General features: G+C 39.4%; 2 protein-coding genes across 5 annotated transcripts in view; one reads left to right on the forward strand and one right to left on the reverse strand.

Annotated features, from left to right (window-relative positions):
* Nucleotides 1–19,543, reverse strand: part of DLGAP1 (DLG associated protein 1) — an 855,942-nt gene that overhangs the window by 821,956 nt on the left and 14,443 nt on the right. The window lies entirely within an intron of this gene.
* LOC103008693 (serine/threonine-protein phosphatase 2A catalytic subunit beta isoform-like) lies at nt 14,756–15,511 on the forward strand. Its single transcript, XM_028168892.2, has 2 exons — nt 14,756–14,983; nt 15,068–15,511. Exons 1-2 carry the CDS (start codon nt 14,756–14,758, stop codon nt 15,509–15,511), a joined length of 672 nt encoding a protein of 223 aa, XP_028024693.2.

Below are 19,543 nucleotides of genomic sequence, written 5' to 3' on the forward strand. Positions count from 1 at the left end.
ACCACGGTAGACAATATATTACGCGGAGCAAGACAGGGAGTTTAGCAGTAGGTACGCTGGTTTTGAGGTGCTAATAAGCTTTCCAGAAAGCCACCGTCTAGTCACAGCTCAGCAGTGACATGTGAGGAAAAAAGAAGAATTTGGGTCTTAGTGCGCAGAGAAGTAACTGACATCTCAGGCACGGGTGATTCTTTCTGAGGGAGGAGAACTTAGTTGTGGACAGAGCCGAAGAGGTGACCCAAGGCTCTGGTACCTACTGAAGACAACCGAGGTGATAAGAGAGAATTACAAGCAGATATTAAAGATGAAGTGGGAACTTGACCAGGTTATTGATGATGTTTGAGCATTTGGTTCAGAAATGTTCCCTTCACACTGTAATAATACCTCTTCATAAACAGTGAATTCTGTACAGCACTGGACTAACTTCCTGGGGCTGCTGTAGCAAATCATCACACACTTCACGGCTTAAAACAACTGAAATGTATACTGTCACAGTTCTGGAGGCCAGAAGTCTGAAATCCAAGTGTTGAAAGGGCCACATTCCCTAGGGAGCTTCTAGGGGAGAATCTATTCCTTCCCTCTTCCAAATTCTAACAGTTGTCAGCACTCCTTGGCTTGTGGTAGCATCTCTGCTCTGTCTTCCCAGTACTTTCTCCTCCTCAGTATCCCTCTCAAAACTCCCTCTGCCTCTTTCTTATGTGATTGCATTTAGGGCCCAGATAGATAATCTAGAATACACTCCTCCTCTCAAGATTGTTAACTTAGTCACATCCTTGCATTATAAGGCCATGTTCATTCTTTTGCCATTTTAGGTGTTATTGACAGGTTCTGGAGTTAGAACGTGGACATACCTTTTGGGGGGCCACCATTCAGCTCACTACAAGCACTCCGTCAAAAATATAAAATAATAAGACTCACTGTTAGCAAGGGATTGGGGAAAGGATATTCACACACTATTAACAAAAGTTACATTGGCATGATCGCTTTGGAAAACAATTAGGCAAAGCCAAAAAAAAAAAAAAAAGGTTTGAAAATGTGTATATTGCCTTTAATAAAACAATTTCAAGTTTAGAACTTTATCCCCAAAAGAGATGTGGTTCATATATGAATGTTCAAGTATGATCACCACTGTCTTTTTATTATTTGAAAAGAAAACCTGGATCTAGCCTAAAATGCTCAACAATAGGGTCTTAAATAGGATTTAAATTGTGTGTGTGTGTGTGTGTGTGTGTGTGTGTGTGTATATATATATAACACACATGCATATATACATATATATTGAATCAATGACATGTATAGCCATCAAAATTGGTAATATAATTCCATGTGTATAGCATGTAAAAGGATTTACAATATCCTCAAATAAAAAGTTTTTTAAATGACATGTATGGTATTTTAGTAAATAAAAAGGTACATCTAAAATAATCTCAATGAGTTGATCATACAAATATTAATATTAATAGGATCACTGGGATTTTATCAATTCATTTTATTTATAATTTTGAATTTTTCTTCAGTGAGCTTACTTATAATATTTTTAAATAGCTGAAAAGTGAATTAATGTATCAGACACATATTAACTTTTCTTCAAATATATTTATAACCCTCAAAGTTTCAGACATTTCACTGGTAAATTAGCCATAAATTTTCTTTTGATAGATATCTATCTTTTGATAGATAAAAAAGAAAACTATAAAGCAATATATACAAATGAATTTGGGGATAAAAGCCAAATATCTGTTTTCTAAATAAAGCAAAGTCCAAATGTGAAAGAAACTTGAGCCACCTAAGTAAAAATATTAATACTAGCATTATCTATTTATATAATAAGTGAGAATAAAACGTTTTTTCCTAAGTGTAGTAAACATTCACTATTTAAGAAAATACTAGCCTATAGCTGTGAATATACTCTACAAGCCATTTAAAAAAGCCAATTATGTGTATGTATGCTTGGTAAATGAGACTGTGAATGAATTACACGAACAAACTTATACACATAAATTATAAAATTTAATTGTTTCTGGAAGAGGTTCTAATCTTATTAAGCATCATGATTAGTGACGTTATTGCCCACAAAATGCATCTTTCAAGATTTATTTTGATTGATATCTAACTCATAAAAGAGTGATCTTTTATACACTACTAGGACAGAGTACACTTTATAGCTCAAACCTAAAAAAATATCATGAAATTGCTCTTTTGCTATCATTAAATGTGACCCACCAATTCTTCCAAAACCAGTAAATATTCACTTCTACGGGTATTTGCTTCCTCATCTGGAAAATGGATTAATCAAAAAATGTCCTCTTAGAGTATTTATGGAGAACTTTATGCTAACACATATATATGGAATCTAAGGAAAAAAAAAAAAAGGTCATGAAGAACCTAGTGGCAAGATGGGAATAAAGACACAGACATACTAGAGAATGGACTTGAGGATATGGGGAGGGGGAAGGGTAAGATGTGACAAAGTGAGAGAGTGGCATGGACATATATACAGCACCAAACGTAAAATAGCTAGCTAGTGGGAAGCAGCCGCATAGCACAGGGAGATCAGCTAGGTGCTTTGTGACCACCTAGAGGGGTGGGATAGGGAGGGTGGGAGGGAGGGAGATGCAAGAGGGAAGAGATATGGGAACATATATATATGTATAACTGATTCACTTTGTTATAAAGCAGAAACTAATACACCATTGTAAAGTAATTATACTCCAATAAAGATGTTAAAAAAAATGAATAATGAAAGTTGTGCCATGTTCCCTGGCAGAACATTTGCATCAATATTAAGGTGAGAAGTAGTTCACAATTCATTTAACTGTGACAGTGATTAGGCAGCTATTTTCTTCTAAATTCACTATGACCATCTGTTTGCCTACTAAGTGCAAGGTCTTTCACATCAAGCTACAGGGATGGTTTTCCTAGATCGTACTGTAGGTTGGAACCCTCAGCTTTGTACAACAAAGTGTAGTAAAATGATTCAACTTCGCTCACATCACGAACAATCTAAGAGAAAATTTTCCAAATTCATATTTTCTCAACAGAATTTGCTAGAAAACAGGGCAGATGTGCTCATTCATACCGCTGTTTGTTCTGGATGAGAACTCAGTGCTTCCTGAATGAGCTTCAAATACAGAAACTCATCATGGAAAAGCTGCTTCAATTCTGTCGGTTCCGAAGATGCTTTAAAGGTTGCCTATTCCAGAGCAACATTTACAGACGTCCTGGGAAGGTGACAGACTGCAGGGACCCTGAGGGCAGGGGACAATACGTCAGTGGAGGTGGTCAGAGAAGATCTTATGGCTGCCTGGGGAAGCAGAGGGCAGAGAATTTGAAACCACATGAATTTACGAGGCACTCGGTGAAGGTTGGTGGAGGGTCTTAAAAGGATGCGGTAGGATCCTTGCAGATGGGGAGGGAACCTAGGCAAATTTGTCCTCCTTTCTAATTTTACAGGACTCCAGTTAAACAACTGAGTTGATAACATGCTGCATCCCCTATCTCAGGACCCCAGGTTCCTCATTCCAGTTGAGAGAAAGTGCAAAAGATTAACACACATTTGCTAGAATTCATCTCTTCTGTTTCTGCGGGTTATGTCATCTTCCCAGTTTCAGCATTCACAACTTCTTAAAATATAAATTTCAATTCATGTACACTTGATATAAAGATAAGAAAAAGTGATCATAGTCACTGGGATAGAGGGACCTTTGTAATGTCAAGGATAAAATCAGTCATTCATCCTGCATTCCCGTAAAATTAGTTTTTCTTTAAAACCGTCTGGGGATGCCTTCAAACTGTGACCAAATATTGAACATACTGTTCTCTGTGGGAATCTGATTTAATTCATGGCATATCTGAAAGTGCAGAGCTATTCATCACAAATTGGGGAAAAGAAAAAGAAGCAGTAGTTTGGCTTAAGTAGTTATTTCTTAGATTGCTTTTATCTTTTTCTCCTTTTTTGGAAGGAAAGTGCAAATACAAGAGACGGTGAAGTTAACTACTAAATTTGCACCTCATTCTTCATTTACTTTTCCAAAACCAATTTATCGGTAGATTTCCCTAGCAGCATGAATCTGACATTTACTGTTATTGTTTATTCTACTGGAAGAAACTGCTTTTAAATCTAAAATACAGTTAGGTCCATCTACCCATTCACTCCAACACGTATGTAATGCCGAGTAGACACCAAATGCTGTGCAAGTGTCTAGGGAAATGAAACACAGCTACATATTCTTCGGTGGGCTAAACACTGATTTGCATTTTCTTTACTTTTTTCGCTGTTATTTTTTCAAGCTCAAAACAATTTCAAAACTAGCAGAAGTACTAAGTTAAAAAAAAATAAACAAAATAAGTAGTTCCACAAATCACAAGAGAGTTAACAGAAGAGTTCATTTATATTTGAGCAAAATAATATACTGTACATCATTCTTGAAATCCAAGTGTAAAACTGACTATTTAATATTTGGCCACCAGTACTGAAGGTGGCCACCAGGGACTAACCACACTCACGCTTTTATTTGGGCCTGATCTCAGCTCAGGCTCCTATTGTACCACTGCTGAGGTTAAGATGAAGGAAGGTGTCAGCTCTGATTTCCAGGGACCAGCTCAATGGTCCAGCCTCTATGACAGGACACACTTGACACAAACAGAATTGAACCTGAGCCAAGGATGCTTACCTGCCTGCTTAAAGACACAAAGTTAGTTCTCTGGAATTTGCTTTTGGGATGCAGAAAATGTTTTCCCTATATTTTTCAGCCCCAAATGCCTTTTCACTCATACAATCAAACACGTATTGAACATCTGCTACAGGCTAGGCACTATGCCAGGTGCTGATGACATTGCAGTGACCAGGATAGACATGACCACTGCCTTCCTGAAATCTAAACCAAGGAAACACCAAAGGGACAACCCTACTCCTTACCTCCCTCCATCTGCAAACCCCTAACACCTCCATATTATTATCGTTTGATAGTTATTTCCACAAAGCCATTACTACATAATGATTTCATAGTTATTTCTATTAAGTTTGTTTTGGGGGTTTTCTCTAGTGAATTTGGTTATGCCCGTCTTTTCTCTCTAACATGACAGTAAATTCCTTGAGGGCAGAAACTGGACATCACAGGAATTTGTATGACTTCCTCAAACACCCAATTGCCCAGTGGTTCACCTTGATCCAGCATTTTTTCCTGCAAAATGGATAAGGTCATATTCACTTCCAGGGAAACGGAAGAGCAAAAGGAAATCACAGCACCCAGAACCCGATGAAGCATAGATAAGATCCAGGTTCTCAAAGGAGCAGGGTACCTGGATGATGGTTGTGTTGGTCACGGGACAACACAACTGACACTCTACGTGCACACAAACTGCTGATCCTTTCTTGTCCCCCAACTACCCTAACTCCATCTCCACACCCCCAATACAAGTAGGACAGCAGGATGGCCGGATTTGAGGCCACTGTAGGAGAAGATGTCTTCCACTTCAAAGTCTCGCCCCAAGTGGTCTTGATAAGGCATTTGAAAGTCCTGTCCTACTCATGCCTTTGAGCTAGGGTCCAGAAAGCCTCTTTTTACATATAAGTGCTGGCTGTGATTGCTTCTGCTTTTGAATTCTTATACTACTTTCTGCCATTCTCTCAGACCAAGGAACAGATTGATTTATTTAAAAGACCCATCTTAAGGAGAAAAGGGGAGGGATAAATTAGGGATATGGGCTTAACAGATACACACCACTACATATACAATAGATAAAAACAAGGACCTACTGTATAGCACAGGAACTATATTCAATATCTTATAATAACCTATCATGGAAAAGAATCTGAAAAAGATTATATATATATAAAACTGAACCACTTCGCTGTACATCTGCAACTAATACAGTATTGTAAATCAACTATAGCTCAACGAAAAAAGGTTTCAAAAATTAAAAGACCTGTCTTGTTCAGAAAAGGTTTAAAGGGGATGAAATATGTATCATATTGATAAAGAAGTAGAGACCAGAGATGAAGAATGTTGGGACGTGGACAGATATCTCATATTTGCACCCTCTCTCTACTGGTTCTACAAGCTACTTCCTGTGTGACCATGGACCATTACATGCCTCAGTTTCCATATCTATAAGGTAGGGATAATAACGTTACTGCATCAGTGACTCACTGTAAGAATTAAATGATAATACACATCACACACAGAGCAAACTATCATCTTCCTAGGACAAAATAAGATCTCAGTAAATTTTCTAGATATTAATAAATAGCTATGTTTTCCTCTTACATATGCATTATCTCCTCAATTAGATCTGAAATCATGCAAAACCAACAAAATGTGATGGGGTATTTTCAAGAATACCAAGTAGCAGTAATCAGAAGGGAATATAACGAGAAAGGAAAGATATTAGATTAAATGAGAAGTATACAAAATGTATTTGGTTAAGAAGATCATTTGTTGAGAAATGATTATGAGATGATTAATGTTATTATAGATTATAGAACTATCATTACAGATTTTGAGTTAGTGGAAATAGAATGCCTTAATGTAGTGGATTTGGGAAATTGTAGTTTGGTGTTACACCTGAAGATGCAGGAAAACTAGGAAGGGAAAGTTTCAGAGTTTTTATAATCTTGTAAACATAAGAACAAGGTGAGCCATAGACACAGTCGGAGACTAATTAACCAAATGGAGCAGAGACGGCTTTCCCAGGCTCAGGATACCATATGGAGCAAAGCCACATGCAGAGGAAGCAAAGAATAAATGGGGACAGAGCAACAAGCAGATGGGTTAGGTCCACCTTGGGTGAAGGTTGGTGGTGGAGTTGGGAAGGGAGTTATGCAATCAACAAAGGACAGAACCCCAAGGGACACCCTTGGCTATACTCAACTTGTCAACTCCGAACCTTCTGGAATCCTGCAGACCTGCCAACAAAAGTAAGATAGGTGTTTGGGAATACACATCACCTCAGCTTTTCTGCTAGGCCTCAAGATGCAATCAAGGCAGCTAGGATTAGGAGAGCTTATTCTTTCAGAGGCTTTTGTCAGTTGGATGGCTTCTGGCAATTTTCACATCTTGAAATTTGGATCATGTCCCTTGCTGCCATCAAAGGGTGAGACCCAACCTAAAGAGAGTAGGACGGGTGGGTGGGAATCCAGCATGCCTATGCCTGTTCAATCCAACTTCAGATAGAAAAACCATCTGCTGCTTGGGTCCACTGCTTTAGAAACTCTAGGACGGTCACAGGTTAAACGCTGAGCTCCGAGCGGATCCTAAAATAAACTTGGTCTCCTAACTCTGTCCCTTCTGATTTCTGCTAGGTAACCATCCCAAGTCCTTAAGGCGACAGTAACACCTGAAGTGACCCCATTGTGTCCATGCTCAATGTCTTATTACAAAATAACTTCACAATACAAAGAGGATCTTTTCTGTCAAACAGGAATATAAACGGTGCAGATCTGTGATCATAGAGGGAGACATTTATTAAAACTCATTTAACTTTGGGCATTTATTGGATCTTTATCAAAAGATGTTCCACTTCTCTGAGTTTGATCATCTATCTTTGGTAACAAGTTATTATAGCAAAACTGCTCTTACTTGATCAGTGGAGGGTAGAAATGGGTACCAGGGATTCCATAATTTTACCATCACATTAAAACAGGAAGTTGGTGCTACCTGATCAGATCCCACTGGGGTAGAAAACAGTCTATAACATGAACCAAGAGATCCTGTGTCACATCACTGGGGGCATCAAATGTCACATAATAAGCACAGGCAGGACACTTTTCAACCAAGGATCTAAGAGGGTTTTTAAAAAATTAAACTGTGAAAATCTGAAAACAGCCCAAAGAGTTACAGTGTTATTACTTCTGCAAACCTTGCAATGTAATCTATTTAGGTCAGTATATGATTTCATCCTGAGTCATTTACATATATATAAATGTTAATGTGAATATATATACATATATATATATATATGTATATATATAAATCCCACCTTACTATATTCTCTTCCAGGATGAGTTAAAACATCAGGATAAAATGAATAACTATGAATAAATTGAACTTCACTTAATTAATTCAAGACTATCATTAAATATTAACAAACATGAAAGTGTGATTGCTGAATATATCAACAGCCATCACGCTAAATGTGCGAAAGTATCTCTCTTCTCGCATTTTAGACTTTCTTCATGTGACTGTGTTGTAAGTTTTTCTTAGTCATTTTGCCTAAAGTGAGTATTTATAAAATGCCTTATTTTGACATCCCCTTGCAATATTGTCCATTTATTTCTAACAGAAAAATATTAGACCCCAAATCACAATAAAAACCACCTTTGAATGCTAATATCCACCCACCAGATTGGCAAAAATTAAGAAGGCTGGTGACACTAAGTGTTGGCAAGGACTTAGAACACTGGGGACTCTGAGATGCCACTGCTGGGAGTCCCAAGTGGCACAGCCACTTTGCAAAACAGCTGGGCATCATCTGGAAAAGGTGGGACACTGCCCAGTCCAGCCTTTCCCAGAGATTTATCACGAGACATGCCTAAGAATGTCTGGGGCAGCCTGGTTGGTGACAGCAAAAACAAACAAACAAAAGCGACTGTCAAATAAACCAAATACACAAAAATGAGACAAGAGATGAATGAACTGTGCATAACTGGAGCTTGCACATCACTGCAATAGATCGACCATGTCCGTCAGCATGGCCGGATCTTCAAAGCATACCGCTGGATAGAAAAAGCAAGGTGCAGAAGAATACGAACACTTTGCTGCCATTTTTATCAAGTTCAAAAGCAAGCACAATTTTTAAGAAATAGATTTTTAGCAATAATGCATATAATGGTCAAAGAATAAAGAACAGAGAATGACAGAGAGGAAAGCTCCACAGAGTAGTTCACTGTGGAGGATGGAGGATGGGGACCGAATGTAGGAAGCCGAGGGCATGGGGAGCATCTCATGGCTGCTGATGAGGTTCTTCCTGTACGTGGATGTCATGTTTGTGGGATGTGTTAAGCTGTTATGTTTCATATTATAAATAGACATTTAACAGTTAAAATATTTTTTAAATGCACCACTTTTAACCCAAATATTTCCTTTAAGGCTACGCATTTTATACCTGAAAAGCAATATTCACTTCTCCCAAATTAAGAGTTCTGGTCTCCAGTTCTGAAAGAGTCACTCATTGTTCTGTGACCTTGGACATGTCACTTAATCTCTCTGAGGATCTTCTTCTTTCAACCTGAAAATACAGGTCTTAAGTAACAATCTCTTGGGGCTTTTCTACAGAATATTCTTATAATTGTATAAATCGCCAAGCCTTCTACCTTAGGCAGTGTCCAGTCTACCTGAATTTAATTCTTGAAAACAAACCCGCAAGAAGTTAAATGTACAAGCGTCCACTTGTGTCTTTTCTAAACACTCACTTATTTAACTAAACACAATGTTAATTTCTTCTCCATTCCTGCGTTCTGCCACCCTAGGATTTAAATTTCCCTCTGGGAATTTAGCAGAGCCAGATGGAGAATTTTTTCTCCTACAGTTCAAGCTAAGATTTGACTTGAAAAATCAAAGTGGCGTGCAGCTTTACACAATGGAAATAATACCAAGCGTCTATTAGAAGTCAACTCCTAATCTTGGCTTCAACATTTACCAGTTAGATGACTGTGGTTAAGTCACTTAACTTCTCTAGACCTCAATTTATTCATCTGTAATAAAGCACCAGAAGTGGATCAAAGCTCTCTGGAAACATTTTCTGTTCCAGCATAGTATAATTCTACCTAATTTAAGTTTCCTCTTGGGAACAACTTTTTGACGTAATAATCAACTGTTAACAAAAAGTATTCAAATAGCTTGTAGAAATCAGGTACCAAACCCAAACTTCTGAAAACCACTAAGTTCCACCAGGAATACCTTGATTTTGAAGAGGTTAAAGGAAAATGGGTACATAGAGTGATTGAGACACGTACAAAAATTCTCATATTCATTTGTTAATCTGATTTTTATAAATATACTAGACATTATTCTAGCCACTGTAAATATAGCAGCCTCACAGACCTTCCTTCCCTGTCACAACCAAGTAAGTACCTATTCTGAAAGATTCCTGGTGAGCCAAGGGCAAGGATACTCTTTATCTCTTTGACCATTTAGTCTATAATCACAACAGAACCTGAAAGCATCTTATCTGTTAGAGATCTGGCGACACAAACCCCTACACCCATCTACTCGACTCACCTATTCCTTCTCCAGACATTTCTAGTATATGCTAGTATCAAAGTCTGGTTGGGCTCTAGAAAGAGAGCTCTGCTAAAGAAACAAACAAAGTCAATGATCCTTTGCTGCATATAATAATAAATAAAATTAAGCTCTTTAGTTTATGTCCCAAAGCTTCTCTACAATGTATATCTTGCCACACACCTTTCATTCCAACCATCACAAATTATTCACCACTATCTAAACACGTTTACCCATTTTGTTTCCTCACCCAGCCCTAGAACTTGAGCCTGGCTATGAGACGTCTCCTACAGAGCCCAACCCCAAAGGTATCTCTTCCGTCATCTTCTCCATCCTATTTTCTATTTTAAGAATTAAAGCAGGTGCCTTCCCCCCAAAGCATCATGTCCGTATACAACAGCATTTTCCTCTGCTGCTTTATGTCACAGACACTCATCTACACACGTCTCTCCAACAAGTGTGTTATGCCCTGTCTGAATTCTTGACCCACAGAATCTGTAAGCGTGATAAAATGGTTATTTTGTATCACTAAGTTTTGTAGTGAGTGATTGGCTAAGCAAGAAAAGATAATAGTCACGCTAACTCTTCCTCTCTCTCACTTTGTTTTTTGAGCTATAATCTGGTTTTTGAACTTTTTCCCCAAACCCTATTTTTCCGGAATCTGTCCAGATTATAGAAATAGTCTGCACATCACTCTCATACCACTGGGCCTCCATCACCCAGTTCACCCACCCTGGGACCCACATGCTTTCCATTTGTTCCAACAGCATCGTCTGGTGTTCCCAATTCTCCACTTATCTGGGGGATGAATGCTTCTTCTGTTGGTCCTGCAAGAAGTCAGTTCTTCTCAACCAGCTCATGAAGAGACCAGCATGGCAACAAAGTCTTACACTATGTTGTAGTAAGTACGTGTAAGATACTGTTAGAACCAGAGGAAGTGGTGTGTAAAACTTCCCAGGAAGCTGTGGGAGGGAAACTTGAGCCATCCTGAGCAATGCTTAGATGTCTGCCAGGCAGAAAAGTAAGTAAGGGCATACCAAGACGAGGAAACCGCAGAGGCAACACAGAGACAGAAACGTGATAAGAGATAACATGATTTGAGGAATTACACATAAGGCAGCCTGAAGCATACAACTACGTACATGAGGTAGAGGACTGAGAGTTAAGACTAAGAAACTATGGAGAACTGAATGGAGGTTTCTCAAAAAACTAAAAATACAGCCACCATATGACCCAGCAATTCCACTCCTGGGTATATATCTGAAAAAACCAAAAACACTAATTTAAGAAGATACATTCACCTCAATGTTCACTGCAACACTATTTACAATTGCCAAGACATGGAAACAAGCTAAGTGTCCATCGACAGAAGACTGGATAAAGAAGATGTGTGTGTGTGTGTGTGTGTGTGTGTGTGTGTGTGTGTATATATATGATGGAATATGACTCAGCCATAAAAAAGAATGAAATTCTGCATTTCTGCATGTTGCTGCATTCTGCAATTCTGCAGCAACATGGATGGACTTGGAAGGCATTATGCTAAGTGAAATAAGTCAGAGAAAAACAAATACTGTATAATATCACTTATATGTGGAGTCGAAAAAATATGACAAACTAGTGAATATAACAAAAAAGAAGCAGACTCACAGATAAGGAGAACAAACTAGTGGTTACCAGTGGGGAGATGGGGGAGGGGCAATATAGGGGTGGGGGAGGGAAGGCACAAACTACTGGGTGTAAGATGGGCTCAAGGATGTATTGTACAACACGGGGAATACAGCCAATATTTTGTAATAACTGTAAATAGAAAATAACCTTAAAACTGTATAAAAATTACAAATTAAAGAGTTAAGGCTGGGAAAGTATACCTGACCAGGTCATAAGAGACCTTAAATGCCATACTGCAAAGTTGAACTTCATCTAATAGGTCATGAGGGCAAGACATCAGATGAATTAATTTGGAAATTCAGCTAAAAGAAACATTTCAAAATGATTTATCTAATATAACTTCAGAGGATTGTTTGGAGGAGGGTGAATGGGAAAACAGAATGAGCAGGAAAGGAGGCTCTTGGATTAGCAAAGAAAAATAGACGGTGAAGAGACCAGGTAGGCTGGAGGTTGCTGACTTGTGGAAGGGAAGTTGATTTGTGAGAATAATAGGTCGGCAGTTAGAGAATAACAGGGAATAAAGGTGGGCGGTTAGTAAAATTTACGAGTGGATGTGAAGAAGTCAAAATAGAAGCCACTTCTCTTTTCACTCACCTGAAAGCTACCTCAGAAATCGCCCAGGTTTCGGACTTGAGCAGTAACTAGGAAGATAATGTACATGCAACAAAAAATACAGTCACATAAAAACACTGACATAAACTTCAGAATAATGGACATGTATTCTCGTAAAATGAAAAGGGAAGGACTAGGGGTCTGGAAAGATAACTCCCACAATCCCAGAAAACGATGGACAAGGTAGAAGAGAAGTTCCCAAGTCGATAAAGTTCAAATGGTCACAAAAGAGGTCACGGCAGTCAGTCATCTCTCAATCCCCACATCCGAGGAGGGAGGGCACTGATGGAAAATCACCGTGGGGGCTTCCCTGGTGGCGCAGTGGTTGAGAATCTGCCTGCCAAGGCAGGGGTCACGGGTTCGAGCCCTGGTCTGGGAAGATCCCACGTGCCGCGGAGCAACTAGGCCCGTGAGCCACAATTACTGAGCCTGCGCGTCTGGAGCCTGTGCTCCGCAACAAGAGAGGCCGCGATAGTGAGAGGCCCGCGCACCGCGATGAAGAGTGGCCCCCACTTGCCGCAACTAGAGAAAGCCCTCACACAGAAACGAAGACCCAACACAGCCATAAATAAATAAGTAAATAAATAAAAATTTAAAAAAAAAAAAAAAAAAAGAAAATCACCGTGATTCAGCTGCATCCATCACTGAACTCCGAAAAGAGTTTGGGTGCATTTGAATGCAATCGCTCCAGATGTTCTACAAATACATAACTCTTTAATCACACTCATAAAATCACTCAACAAAAATGTCACTCTGGAGAGATGAAAGCTAGCTGCTCCAATTCTGAAGTCTTTGTTTCACTTCCCTCTCCCAAAACATGAAAAGATTAAACTTGCACCCAGAGCCTGGATAGCGGCAGGTCACAGAGACAGGAATTACAACCAGGAAAGTTGCGGACAGGCTTGGAATGCAGAAGAGCTGGGAGGGGCTCATGGGCTCAGAGCCAAGGAGATGCACACACAGACACACACAGCTAGGTGGCTAGAAACCAGCAAACTCCAGGAAAGGTGGCCAGAACAAGCAGCCCAGAAGCTCAAAACATGCACGATGACTTTGGGAGCAAGGAGAAAGTCAGAAGCTCAGAGAAACATTTCTAGAAGTAGGCAAGGGTGGAAAGCTCCCAGGGAAGTGGTCTGGAAAGCAGGCAAACATGGCCAAGTTAGGAAAACTCGAGCAACAATCCCTTGTTTCAAGCAGTGATGTTTTATGTTTCTCCCTCCATGAAAAGTACCAATTCCCAAGCGTGATTGCCTGGGAACTCTAGGCAGAGACATACAAACCTAAGTATTTGGCTGGAGGTAGGAACCTAAAGGCCAATCATTTTGAAATTTTAACGTGCGTGATAATCACCTGGAGAGCTTGTTAAAATGTGACTTCTGAGCCCTACCTCCAGAATTTCTGATTCAGTAAGTCCGAGTTGGGCCCAAGTATTTGCGTCTCTGACAAGTTCCCAGATGATGTGGTGCTGCTGGTCCAGAGACCATACTTTGAGAACCAGTGCCATGGGTCCTCAGTTCTCATCCCTAGACGTGCCCTAGAATCATTTGGCAAGCTTTGTAAATGCTCACACCTGAACCCACCCTAGAGGTGAAGATGAGGTGATCTAGGACACAGCCTGAGATCGGTATGTTTCCAAAGTTCCCTAGATGTTTCCAATGCCTACACGAGGTTGAGAATTACTGCTACGTGGGGATATAAAGTTAAATGATGACAAACTAGTTCTGTTTGGGGTATCTTTCTGAAAGGAAGCTGGCTTCCCTCTTTAAACCTGGGGGCTTAAACTCTTTTTTTTCCATTAACATATTTTTTTTAAATTTTACTGGATGGAATATAGTTGATTTACAATGTTGTGTTCGTTTCAGGCATACAGGAAAGTGATTTAGTTATGCATATATTCATGCTTTTTTCAGATTCTTTTCCCATATAGGTTATTACAGAATATTGGGTAGAGTTCCCTGTGCTATACAGCAGGTCCTTTTTAGTTATCTATTTCATATTTAGTAGTGTGTGTATGTTACTCCCAAGCTCCTAATTTATCCCTCCCCACCATGTTTCCCCTTTGGTAACTGTAAGTTTGTTTTAGAAATCTGTGACTCTGTTTCTGTTTTGTAAATAAGTTCATTTATATCATTTTTTTAAAAATTAGATTCCACATATGACTGATATGTGGGAGCTGGGATCTGGCGGCGGTGGTGGCGCCGGGTGAAGGGACCGGCGCCCGGGGCAGGGGCAGCAGGGGAGGGACTCGGGCCACCATGGACGACAAGGCATTCACCAAGGAGCTGGACCAATGGGTCGAGCAGCTGAACGAGTGTAAACAACTTAGCGAGAACCAGGTGTGGACACTGTGCGAAAAGGCTAAGGAAATTTTAACAAAAGAATCAAATGTGCAGGAGGTCCGTTGTCCTGTTACCATCTGTCAAGATGTGCATGGTCAATTCCATGATCTTATGGAACTCTTTAAAATTGGTGGGAAATCACCAGTTACGAACTATCTATTCATGGGTGACTATGGAGACAGAGGTTATTATTCTGTGGAGACTGTGACTCTTCTTGTGGCATTAAAGGTGTGTCATCCAGAACATATTACAAGATTGAGAAGAAACCACGAAAGCCGACAAGTTACCCAAGTATATGGCTTTTATGATGAATGTCTGCGAAAGTATGGAAATGCCGATGTTTGGAAATATTTTACAGATCTGTTTGATTATCTGCCACTTACAGCTTTAGTAGATGGACAGATATTCTACCTCCATGGTGGACTCTCCCCATCCATAGATACACTGGATCATATAAGAGCCCTGGATCGTTTACAAGAAGTTCCACATGCGGGCCCAATGTGTGATCTGTTATGGTCAGATCCAGATGATCATGGTGGGTGGGGTACTTCACCACTCAGGGCTGGCTACACATTTGGACAAGATATTTCTGAAACATTTAACCATGCCAATGGTCTCACACTGGTTTCTTGTGCTCACCAACTTGTAACAGTAATCTATGTGTTTCTGTAACAAATTGGGATCTGTCTTGGCATTAAACCAAATCATGGACCGAACTTTGCAATACTAATGATGAGCATTTAGCACAACTTGAGACTGAAATTAGTTCAACACTATGTTCTAGATCGGTCGGTCTTAACAGTTTGCCTGCTGTATTTGTAGGAACCAATTTCCTTGGGGCTGTTCAAGCAAAAAAGGTAACTAACTCCATCTATTTTTGTACTTACTTGGAAATTTTAGTTAGAGTGTTTAACTGACATGGATTAATAGGGTTGGATTTTTATTTTTAAGAAAAATTTACAAGCTAACTTCCATGTAATTCATTACTGTTTATTTTATTGAAATGTATAATTAACTGAAAAAAAGATTCTTAGGAGTACGTTGTCATAACATTTAAAGAGATTTCCCTTCATTTAAACTAAATTACTATTTTATGTTGATTTGCATATTTCTGTATATTTGTCATGACAGTGCTTGCATTCTATTTGGTGTACTGAGCAAATAAACTTTCCATTTGAAACAAAAATAAAGGCAAGGGGGGGGCTTCCCTGGTGGCGCAGTGGTTAAGAATCCACCTACCAATGCAGGGGACAGAGGTTCGAGCCCTGGTCCGGGAAGATCCCACATGCCACGGAGCAACTAAGCCCGTGTGCCACAACTACTGAGCCTGCGCTCTAGAGCCCGCAAGCCACAACTACTGAGCCCACGTACCACAACTACTGAAGCCCGTGCTCCGCAACAAGAGAAGCCACCACAATGAGAAGCCTGCACACAGCAAAGAAGAGTAGCCCCCGCTTGCCACAACTAGAGAAAGCCTGCACACAGCAACAAAGACCCAACGCAGCCTAAAATAAATAAATTTTTTAAAAAAATGACTGGCATGTGGTATAAACATACAATGGAATATTACTCAGCCATAAAAAATTTTTTTAAAAAGAACTAAATAATGCCATTTGCGGCAACATGGATGGACCTAGTAAGTCAGACAGAGAAAGACAAATATCCTATGGGCTTAAACTCTTCATGGGGTCCAATAATGGTTATGTTTAACTAAAGCACTTACAGCTCCTGCTCAACCAAAATCCTATTTATGCCAATAAAGTGTTTAGGTAACATCATCAAAAATTTATAAACCATCATAGAAGCCTCAATTTATCTTTAGGAAACAAAGGAGAAATCACTAACAATGGAAGGAAGACTTTGGTTTTCTCCATCCACACTGCCAGGACTTAGAAGAAAAACAAGTTTTCCAAAACAACAATAAAGCAGCCAAGAGGAAAATCCAATAAAATTGCCAAGGAATGACAGTGCTCTAGGAACAGATGGACTGGTTCCTTTCTGAAATTTTATGAAGAATATCGATGAACTGAAACATTGACAAAGATATTTAATGCCACCTTATAGGGAAAGCAATCAAATCTCTTGGAACATTCTAGCCAAGCGAGATGCTTGAATGCAAGGATAATGTTTTCAACCTCTTTCTCATTTTTCAGAATTACTGAATAATTGATCAGTTAACAATAACTAATGGAACAAATCATGCTGTATGATCTTGGTTTTGTTTATCAATTTCGTGTCAGGTGTGAAGTAAATAATGGTTCAAAGATGGCTCATTAATGTTAAGTCATTGAGAACTTCATTCACATTCATTCTTTGGATAAATATTTATTAGGAAGCAATATTTATTTATTAAGAATCTCTATGCTAACAAGGATGCTGGGAAGAGAATATGGTGATAAGTTGAACTACTTTGCAAATGGTGGGAAAGAGTGGCATTAATGAGAAAACAAAACAAAACAAAACAATCATGTGCAAAACGAGTTGGGAGGAGGGAGGGAGCAAAATTCCAGGCAGATGGAATAAAATATCTTAGAAAAGATTAGTTATCCTTCCATTTTACACCTAAACATATATGACTGTGTGAGGTAGACTACTCAATTTCAATGATATAATTTCTAATAAAACGTTTTGACTCATGTGCACTCCATACATGTGTATACAAGTTAATTTTAAGAACGTGTCTAATATCAAAAAAATTGAATTTCAATTTCAACGTAGGACACTTGTAGATTGAAAACTTGCCAAGCCTTTGGCCATATATTTCCTGTCTTCAAGAAATTAATGTATTACTATTAGTACATTACTTTTACTAGTACCTTTCTAGAACTTTCACTAAGTTTATGCCCTAGGCAATTCAACACTCAAATTTATTTTACATAAGGAACGTAAAGCAATCCCAAACAAAAGCATCAGAAATAATACATGTAGAAACACGCAAAGAAAGATGGAAGACATTGCACTTATAAAATGCATTTGTTTTCTGTGACACTATGGCAGCAGGGACTTTATAAAGGGTGCTCACTGTTCTACCAGTTTGACATATATCCATCTTCATTTCAGCTTCTGATAACTTACATGAGCCAAACATCCCGTACCAATATTTATTTGAGATAGAGATGCTTATACAGTCAACTTGCCTTTTTGTTAAAATATTAAAGTTAAAAAACAACTATAGCAGCATGCTAGTATTTTATAGGCCACTTGAATTACCTTGCACTTGAGTTAAGGATACAACAGTGTTGATTTGTCAATGTCTGTTTAAACAGATTGAAGTGTTTAATTCCATCAGGCTCAATCGCAAAGAATCCCAACAGCCAATGAGCACTTTTCTGCTGGGATTTCTTAGGAGGACAATCTAACATCTTTTTTTTCCCACTTGCCATTAAAGTTCTTATCTGAATGTTGCCAAAGGTGTGTCAGGTTCGTTCACTGTGTTCCCTAAATTCTGTCTTTATTGCCGGTGTCACCTGTGTGTGTGCTGCTTTGTCTTGGAGGGATGCTCTAAATGTCCTTTCCAATAGATTACTCGATGGGAAGCGGAAGCTAGGGGTAGGACAGGAGTAAAGACACAGACTTAGAGAATGGACTTGAGGACACGGGGAGAGGGAAGGGTAAGCTGGGACAAAGTGAGAGAGTGGCATGGACATATATACACTACCAAACATAAAATAGATAGCTAGTGGGAAGCAGCCACGTAGCACAGGGAGATCAGCTCGGTGCTTTGTGACCACCTAGAGAGGTGGGATAGGGAGGATGGGAGGGAGACGTAAGAGGGAGGAGATATGGGGATATATGTATACGTATAGCTGATTCACTTCGTTATAAAGCAGAAACTAACACACCATTGTAAAGCAATTATACTCCAATAAAGATGTTAAAAAATAAAAAAAAACCAAAAGAAGCTAACATTTCTCCTACAGCTGACAGATCCTTTCCTGGAAAGAAGGAACTGACTTTCTCTGGAGCAAGCAGATGGTCCCACCCCCAGAAGATTCCGCAGAGACTCACCTCTGTCACACAAAATTTCTCTGACAAGTGGGAAAAGGCAGGTGGAAAGTGGAAGGTGAGCCAAACACAAGGTATTGAGGCCCTTGGTTCCTGGTGCCATTGAAACACCTACGTCCTGAAAGAACCCATCAGAGCAGGCCCCAGGCAGCAGCAAGGTCAAACTCAGAAAAAGGATATGTGGCGATTCCTTCATATAACAGACATTACAGAACAAAAAGCTTTACCTTCAGACTACAGGGTTATGATTTTAGCAGAAGTATTTCTATTTCCATCAAGTTCTCCACAAATGAGATGAGTGGAAACAGAAGGAAGGAATTCAAGAAAAATAAAACAAGGGTCACTTCAAGAAATTTCCAAAGAACCACCTCCTGGGCCAGCTACGCTGTCAAGTGAAACAATTGAAAACAAGAGGGTATATCCTGTAGGCGGCTGGAGACACATTTCTGAGAGTTATCCGTTTCACAGTATGGCCACTTACTTGATTCCCATTTCACTCCATATTTCTTGGATGCCAACCAAATGCCAGGTACTGGGTTAGGCACCAGAGGGGTACAGAGGCTGGTGCTAACAGAACTCGGTTCTATGATCAGCTCTACCCGTGAGAGTTCTGCAGTCTGAGAATATATTCTCTAAAGCATGATATCACTTTCTATTTAGGGGCAGCATAATACACTTAGTGCATAGAAAGCATTCAGT

This window comes from Balaenoptera acutorostrata, chromosome 13, assembly GCF_949987535.1.
Source record: "Balaenoptera acutorostrata chromosome 13, mBalAcu1.1, whole genome shotgun sequence".
NCBI lineage: Eukaryota > Metazoa > Chordata > Mammalia > Artiodactyla > Balaenopteridae > Balaenoptera > Balaenoptera acutorostrata.